The sequence below is a fragment of the Mycosarcoma maydis genome, chromosome 11 (genome assembly GCF_000328475.2).
Source record: "Mycosarcoma maydis chromosome 11, whole genome shotgun sequence".
Classification (NCBI taxonomy): Eukaryota; Fungi; Basidiomycota; class Ustilaginomycetes; order Ustilaginales; genus Mycosarcoma; species Mycosarcoma maydis.
The window spans coordinates 421,186-429,666 of record NC_026488.1 but is presented as its reverse complement, the minus strand read 5'-3'; the positions used below and the strand labels follow the sequence as shown (position 1 = coordinate 429,666).

General features: G+C 53.4%; 4 protein-coding genes across 4 annotated transcripts in view; 1 reads left to right on the top strand and 3 right to left on the bottom strand.

The window, feature by feature from the left end:
* Positions 1-999, bottom strand: part of UMAG_15008 (putative glucose-6-phosphate isomerase) — a gene marked incomplete at both ends in the record, with an annotated part of 1,567 nt that extends 568 nt beyond the window's left edge. The window contains one exon of the mRNA XM_011392296.1: positions 1-999. Coding sequence (XP_011390598.1) covers positions 1-999 — 999 coding nt within the window.
* A 1,129-nt stretch (positions 1,000-2,128) lies between these two features.
* Positions 2,129-3,568, top strand: UMAG_04006 (uncharacterized protein; the record flags this gene model as incomplete). The annotated part of the gene is made up of 1 exon (XM_011392157.1): positions 2,129-3,568. The coding sequence occupies one exon, from the start codon at positions 2,129-2,131 to the stop codon at positions 3,566-3,568; it is 1,440 nt and encodes a 479-aa protein (XP_011390459.1).
* A 166-nt stretch (positions 3,569-3,734) lies between these two features.
* On the bottom strand, positions 3,735-4,592 carry UMAG_04005 (uncharacterized protein; the record flags this gene model as incomplete). Its single annotated transcript, XM_011392156.1, has 1 exon — positions 3,735-4,592. The coding sequence occupies one exon, from the start codon at positions 4,590-4,592 to the stop codon at positions 3,735-3,737; it is 858 nt and encodes a 285-aa protein (XP_011390458.1).
* Positions 4,593-5,210: 618 nt separating this feature from the next.
* UMAG_04004 (putative gamma-glutamylcysteine synthetase) lies at positions 5,211-7,328 on the bottom strand (the record flags this gene model as incomplete). The annotated part of the gene is made up of 1 exon (XM_011392155.1): positions 5,211-7,328. One exon carries the CDS (start codon positions 7,326-7,328, stop codon positions 5,211-5,213), a length of 2,118 nt encoding a protein of 705 aa, XP_011390457.1.
* Positions 7,329-8,481: the final 1,153 nt, after the last annotated feature.

Here is an 8,481-nt window from a genome sequence, read left to right as displayed (position 1 = left end):
GAAAAAGTCAATGTACCAGATACCGAGCAGAGCCATGAGCGCCGGCAAGTTGTCCTTCAGAGGCGTGTTCTTAAAGTGCACGTCCATCTCGTGAGCACCGAGCAGCAATTGCTCAAAGTTGTCGTAGCCGATCACAATCGCAATCGACAGACCGATTGCCGACCACAGCGAGTATCGGCCACCCACCCAATCCCAGAACTTGAACATGTTTTGCTCGGCAATACCAAACTCGGTAGCAGCCTTAACGTTGGTGCTAAGCGCTACAAAGTGCTTGGCAACGTGCGCTTTGTCCTTGGCGTGCTCCAGGAACCAGTCACGCGCTGTGGTAGCGTTGGTGATGGTCTCCTGCGTGGTGAACGTCTTGGAGGCCACGATGAACAGCGTAGTCTCGGGATCGCACACACGCAGCGTCTCGGCCATGTGCGTACCGTCGATATTGGAAACAAAGTAAGCATCCAGCTCACGCTTCGAGTAAGGCTTGAGCGCCTCAGTGACCATGACCGGACCGAGGTCCGAGCCACCGATGCCGATGTTGACGATGCTCTTGATGTTCTTGCCAGTATAACCCTTGTGCGCACCCGAGCGCACAGCCTCGGAGAAAGCCTTCATGTGCTCGAGTTCAGGCTTGACCTCGTCGACACCCGCCTCGTTGATCTTGAAGTCGCCAGGAACATCACGCAGAGCGACGTGCAGAACAGCACGGTCTTCAGAGGTATTGATGTGTTCGCCGCTAAACATGGCGTCGATCTGCTCCTTGACTTGAGCCTGCTCGGCGAGAGCGAGCAGCTGCTCGAGCACCTCATCGTCGATCAAGTTCTTCGAATAGTCGAACAGGAAACGGGCATCAGTGGCCTTGGAGCTCCACTCGCGCGAATACTTTTCGAATCGCTGCGGATCGGCCTTGAAAGCCTGACCGAGGTTGATCTGCTTGCCCTTGGTGTCGTAGAGCTGCTGCAGCTTCTGCCATGCCGGCAATGAGGACGCGAGCTTGTGAGCCATTTTTGTGGAAAGTGCGATGCAGGAGAAGTGCAATTGCAAGCGAAGGACGATGGTGGTGCAAAAGAAAGAGGAGGGGGCCAAACCAGCAAGTTTCAGATCAAGTTAAGTTTGTTTGCTCTTGTGCTGGCCGCTTGATTGGGGCGGATGTAGAATTCTACCATCGAGAGTCACGAGTGTGCGCTTTTGCCCGCTCGACTCACGATTCACGACCGTCGGCGGCACGCTCGGACCGCCCTCTTTTCTAGATAATAAAACCATCTTGCGCTTGTGCGCGCTTTTCCTTTGCGAGAGCGAAGTCAGAGTTTCCAAAGATTTCGGCCGCTTCACTGAAACTAAGTTAACGGCTGTCCCGCGCAGCCGTGAGTCTTTCTCGCGCTCACTTTGACGACCTTTGGCTGGCTGTTGTTGTAATTCCATTCGTGATTCCGGATTGCCTTGATTTCATCACTCAGCACAGTCAGCAAGTCATCTCTCTCTCTCTCTCGCTGCCTTGTCTCCTCCGGCTTACATCGGAATGCCTCGTCGCATCTCCTCCTCCCTTTCGAAGAGCGATGCGCACCCAAAAATCTACAACAGAAACGTTGATCCCCTTTCAGGCTCTGGAACAACGGCACAAGTTCGCTGAGCTTGGAAGCGATCAAATCTGCTTAACAATCAAACTGATAATCCTTGATTACATCCAAGATCTCCGCTTCGGGTTCGGTCGATAAGACTCTGCACGATCGCGGTCGCGGTCCGGACACGTTTATCAAATTCACTATCAGAGATCTTGTCAGGTGATGCGATTTTGTGCAGAGACGTGAGAGAACGTGAGGCGTTAGGTGAGCGTGCGACGGGAGCATTACCACCAAAAGGGTGTCTAGACTACCATTCGTGATTGTATTCTTCTACTGATTCTCGATTTCTAGTAATGTTACGCCCTCTTTTCACTTTTTGGGGCAGGAAATTGTGATCGACCAAGCGTGAAGCACGAAGAACTTGAACTTGACGCTTTCGTTTGCAAAGCCTGAACAAGCTGAACAGGATCTGATCTCGTCATCAGGGTCCAGCCTGGCAGCTTTGTTTGCATCCGGACTTGCCATCCACCGTCATCTCGTTGCATGGAATCGTGCATACTCACCCTCACGCAATGTCGAGCCGATGGGATAGCTCCAACTCTGAGGCGCAGGCGGCGTCTGCCTCTTCGTCTTCCGCGGTATCTACCTCTGCTGCGGCTGCGGCTGCTGCTGCTGCTGCTGCCAAGATTGCTGCACAGTTCGCATCCAAAGCCGCACCAGCCAGCCACAACGACGCTGCAAATGTCTCGGAAGCGCAACGCAAGGAGCGCGAAACACACGAGGCCGAGTTCACGCACGACATTGAGATCAACGACCAACGCAACCGATACATGCTCACCAAAGGTCAGACGCAGCAACAGATCCATCGCGAAACGGGAGCCAGCGTCACCACCAAGGGAACATGGTATCCAGACAAGACACTCGCCACCGCAGAAGATCCGCCTCTCTACCTTCACGTAGAGGCCGTCTCCCAAGAAATCCTCGATGCAGGTATCGCCAAGATCAACGAACTCATGGCACGCGAAGTGCCTCAGCTCGTGGAAGATCGCCATCAACGTAGACTGGATTACGAGAATCAACGGCCACCGCCGAGGGAGCGACGTAGATGGCCCGAGGAAAAGGTGCCTGTCAACCTCGAAAACATTCGCATGTTCAACGTTCGCTCAAAGATTGTGGGGCCAGGAGGCATGTTTGTCAAGTATATCCAGAATGAAACGGGTACAAGGGTGCAGATCAAAGGGTTGGGCAGTGGGTTCATCGAGAGCGACACAGGTGTGGAGCTTAACGAGCCCATGCATATCGCCATCGCTGGTCCGGAAGATGAGCAGATTCAAGCCGCCAAGGTGCTGGCGGAGGACTTGATGGAGGTGGTGCGTTCGGAATGGCAGAAGGCGTACGATGCCATGAGCCAAGGATACGGAGGTGGCGGCGGAAGAGGTGGGTATGGTGGAGGATACGATGGAGGTGCGCCACGAGGAGGCTATGCACGTTCGCACGCGTACGGGCGAGGCGGTAGCCCCGTCGGTGCAGGCGGATACGCTCACCATCAACAGCAACCGCCGCCGCCGCAGCAGCCACAACAGGCTGGCTGGGATCAACAGCGAGGATGGAATCAGCATCAGCATCACTCGTACCCCTACAACTCGAGGCACAATGGCGAGCCAGCACCACCACCCACAGACGATGGAGCTCCACCGCCTCCTCCACCAGAAGACGATGCACCTCCGCCTCCACCCACAGACTCTGTATCACACCAAGCCTACGCAACTGCACGCCCGGATTCACAGCCGCAGCGAAACAGCGCCAGTGGCTCGCAGAACGCGTCTTCAACAACCTCTTCCCACACTCGAACTCAAGCTGGCGCCGCATCGGCAAAGTCACCTGAAGAGGAAGCGCTCGACAAGTACTGGCGCGAATACGTCGAGTGGGAAGACAGCTTCCGCGCTTACCACAATCGCGCACCTAGCAAAGACGAGGGTGCGCAAGATGTGCCTGCCCAGTATCGCAAGTAGCCGCCTACTTTTGTTGCGCCGGTCCTTTCATTCTGCGTCAACGCGTCGCCCGCTATCTCTCGCCACGCACAGTTGGGTTCGCTCGCACGCATCTGACTATCCATCCATCACACACGCATGTCATGTTGAAATCACTTGTATCTCATTTTCTTTAACAGAGCACCATTTACTGGTTGAGATCAACAATGTCAAACTGGATCACAAAGAAGACCTTGTCCTGCTTCCTATCCTTGCAGATGTACCTCACCGGTTGACCGTCCCAGTATTTTTTCAGATCAAACTTCAGTCCTCCGGAGAAGGGAATATGCAAGGTGAGGTCGTTAAAGTCGAGGAAGCCGTTGAAGAAATCGGCAGTGATCAGTTGTTGTTGGTCAAGCGTTATATCTTGTCTATGAGCACGGTTGCCTAGGAAACGTTGACGATATTCGTGCGCTTTGTCGATTCCTTTGAAGTTGGCTACAGTGTCTTTTTGTTTTTCGGCCATGGCCGGAGGGATCAAGCTGGTGATATCCTCTTGGACGTAATCTGGATGCGAAGGGAATGCTGGCCACTTGTCCACCAATTCCGGTTCTTGCTCCAGCTTGATCGAGTTGATGCGGGGCATGGTCGCCAAGTAAGGCGACCAAGCATGCGGTTTTTGCGCATAAAGGTCATGCTCCAAGTTTGGATCGATCAGCTTGACAAATTGCAACGCTACACTCGTTCCATACGGTAGATGATCCTTGATGGGTTGATCGAATTCGTTACCAAAGACGAGGTCATCGGCGTTGACGGCCGACTTGAATCGACCTTGAATCTGCATACTCCAACTCTGGTTCTTACCATGATTAGCAGAGAAGTACGCTGAGTCGTTGCGATGCTCGACGCCATGCGGATCGGATCCGGTAAAGTTTTTGATGCGAACGGCGATACGTCCTTGGAAGAGATCCGTGTTGATTTCGATGGGTCGCTCATCGTGGTTCACAGCGACGGTGGTAAGGGCTTCAATCGAGGGACCAGCTGATATCTTGAGCGATGGCGCCATCTTGTATGAACACAGACTTTGCTGGGTGTATGACAAGCTAAACAAGAGGTCAATATGATGATGGCGACCAGGATACGGCTCACCGACACGCAGGAGGAATTCGTTTCTATTCGGTTCTCATCGCCGTAACCGTCAACTTGTGAAACCTCTGTGCAACTCGCGAGCCTGCAGAGCTGCATATTCACGATTTAGTCATCACACGTCAGTTAGGCTAAGTTAGCTTAGCTTAACTTACCTGGCCAAAAACAGAAAAACCTCCACGTCGTGCCTGGTCGTGGGTTATGCCACTTTGGCCGAGTGAAGAGTCGCGATTCGTGAGTGCGGAATTCACAGCTCGCAAAACACCAACGCGGAAAACCAGCGTGCAGTCACGAGTGTCGGCTGACGTGACCGCACACGAGCACTTACCGAGCACTCACCGTGCAGGGTGAATCACGATGGCAGCACTTTTGAGACATGTCTGAAGATCGTCTTGCCATCCGTCCACGGTCTATCGACACTGATGGGTGTATGCTCGTGATGCAGTTCAGATCCGTGGTTTATCGTTGCATGCAGATGAATAATGGTACAAGGTTTGCTGCTGCTGTCACCGTATGGCACATATCAAGTGGCTGGACACTAAGCCTTGAGCTCAGGCTTGGTCTCCTGGCTCTTCCTTCGCTGGGCGTATGCACGAGGCAAAAATCCAGGCGCGTCCACCTCTCCCCTCTCGATCAGGTCGAGCTGCTTGATCATATCGTAGTTGATTTTTTGGCTCACCACCGAGTCACCCTTGTAGTCGGCGTGGTTGCGTACATACTGCCTGATCCACGTTGCCGTTGTCATCAACTTGCCACTTGCACGCTGTGATACGAGATCCAAGTAAAGACCCATTTCGCAGCGTGTCTCGACATCAATGTTGAGGCTGTCGAGGTAGTTGTACACTAACCCGACCAGACCCGGAAATTCGTCGCCTTTGCCGTTCATCAGCTCGTCCATGGAAAATTCGGCGTACTCTTCCTCTTCCACACAGCCATCCGAGGACGAGCCAATACTCTGCGGACTAGCTCGTCCATTGCCGTTACTGTGACTGTGACTGTTGCTGTTGATGGGTCTGCTCCCACTGTGTAAATTCTCTACCGAGTTGCACCTCGAGACCTGCCGCGAAGCTTGTCGGGAAGCATGACGGTTGCGCGTTCGATATACTTCCTTTCTGAACCAGAACCTTTCGTGATTCACGGCATCACGTCGGTGTGCGCGAGCCATGTTCTCGTCCACCTTGGTCAAGGGCATGTAAAAGTTTGAGCCAAAGCTGAGGATAGCTCGGGTGAGAAGAACGATGAACACGGAGAATGCAGCATTCTCAAAATCCGTGATTTGCACCTCCATGCTACGGAACTCTACACGCCAGCCGATGCGACCGCCGGGTGGTGGCGGTTTGAAACGCATTGTCTGCCAATTGGTGGACTGCAGGTTCTCGAAATGGTCGGTACTCGTCTCGTCGTCCTGGTCAACCATCTCGCTGAAGATGACGAGCGGATCGCGGATGAACAGGTGCGCAAGGTGGTCCGCGAGAAGATCGTCGACGCCAGCTTCGAGCAGCTGCTGCTTGACGTCGGCATTGATGGGCAGTGGATTGTCGTTGTAGCTGCGACGATTGAGGGGATCCAGGGAAATGTACGAGTCGACCGAGTCGTACCTGGATTTCGGAATTTTTTGGGCATCATGGTCGAGTCCTCCACGCGGTGTATGTCCGGGTAAGGCAAGCGCAGGCTCGCCTCTCTCTTGTGGTGTGCGGTCGTCGACTGCGGCAGAAATGACGTTCCATCGACAGTCGACGTCTGAGAGGTAGCCTCGGTATGCTGGAGATGCGGCGGTCAGCGCAAGCAGGAGAGGGCCGATAGGGATGAGCTGGTCGTAGACGGTCCGCGCTTCTTGCACCGAGCATGCCTGGAAGGTGACCTGCAGACAGCAGCAACCCATGCCGAAACCCATGGCGTCCATGTAAATATGATCTGGCTTGGCGGCGCCCGCCTTGGCTTCGGCATCTTCTGGGAACAGGTCACGATCCCACGGGATGCTTGGGTCGATAAAGGGGGAAGGTGTGTTGATGTCCTTGAAGATGGGCATGTTGATGGCGACTTTGGAGCCTCTACGCTTGCGAATGTTGGCGGCCAAGGTGGGGAAGCGAGCATGTGGGTTGATGAGCTCATCGGGAAGAAACATGGAACGCGAAGCATCACCGTTTGGAGGGTAGTGAGGCTCTGTGAAAGGCGCATCCGTAACACCGAGGCGTGGATACGAGGTGAGCGTGATGGGCAGCTCGTTGGGTTTGAGATGGGAGCGAGCAATCTGTCTACGCAGACGCATGTTTCGCTCGACGCCTCTCAGCTCTTTCGGACTGGCGCCATATGGTGATCCAGGCGTCGACTCGAGCATGAAGCGACCAAATTCGGGATGAAAGGTGGGGATCTGAGCCGCAAGAGCGGGAGCCGACTCGCGCGTCTCCTGGTCACTTGCGGAGAGCACCTTGAGGATCTCTTCCTGGCGCAGAGAGAGCTTGGCGTTCTGCGTCTCTTCGTCGAATGAGACGACAATGTACTCGATCTCGTCGCCCCATAGCAAGATGTCACCACGTCGGTCCTTGATCTTGCTCCACAAAGACAGAAATTGCTGGATGCCGTGCTTTCGAACGTGGGATGCCAGAGGCTGAGCATCCTTCCACTCCATCGGCGTACCGAGTGAGAGTAGCCCCATCTTGACCAGACCAGCTTGACGAGCTTAGAGTAGTACGATGCACCTAGAGCGGTAAGCAAAGAAGCACGGTTCGAGAAAGTGCTCCTAGTTGCGCACCGGTGCACGTGGTGTGGTCCCGCTATAGCGACAACGAGGGGAGCTACAAAGACGGTTCCGATTGTGGTGGTGCTGTTACTCGTTGAGGACTGCTTGGTTGACGTCCTTTGGAACGGGGTGGATTGTCGGAGCAAAGGGATGGTGTAAGTTCGGATGGAAAGCGTAGCGAGTACAAGGTTGAATCACTCTACCGTACACGGTACAGGGATATAATCAGAGTAACAATCGTGAATACATCACACGAGCTTGAGCTTGGATGGCGCAACGGAACAAGTCGTAAGTCGACGCGGTTCATTGCGGTCTGCAATCGGAGGAAGTTGGATTCTAGTCAACCGTCGTGTGAGAAATTCCAGACTCACACACTCGTGACTGAATTCGGTTCACTTTTTTCTTTTTCTTCTTTCTTTTTTTCCCTTTGCCTTTAGAAATCGGAAAGAAAAAAATCATCGGCAAACTAATTTTTGTGTACTGTACTCGAGACTGTTATTGTACCTGACAAGCTTCCAGTCACGGCAAATAACAGTCACGAGTCGTAAGTGAACGTACACGATGTTCCACACTGATTTTTTTTTATTTGATTTTTTTTGTGCATCAATCGTGAATAATAAAGCCGTCAACGTGCAAAAAGGGTCCTGCTGGAAACTACTGCATCATCATGAATCACGAATCGTTGGTAAGTTATCAGAGTCACCACTAACCAGCTGCTTCCATGCTAAGCCATCCGTCTCGTTGGTGTTCGTCGTAAACCTCGGACGTTGTGGTGCAATTCCTCTGGATCTGAGGCGGGCCATTCCTCGAGCATGCTAGACACTCTTGATCGACAGTTTAGAAGCAGCCGTGGCCACCACAAAAAGCCACGAGCACGCTGACTAATGTCACAGGCTTAGCTTATCGCCGAACAGATCGATCGCGGCGCTCTTTGGTGGCATCGGGTACGTTTTAGTCAGTAGATCCGCGGACCAAGATCAAAGGCTGGATCTCAACACTTTTTCACTTCAGAGTAGTCGAACGAGTTGAACGCCTGTTTTGAGCCGTTGCTCTCCTGCCCACTTGCTTC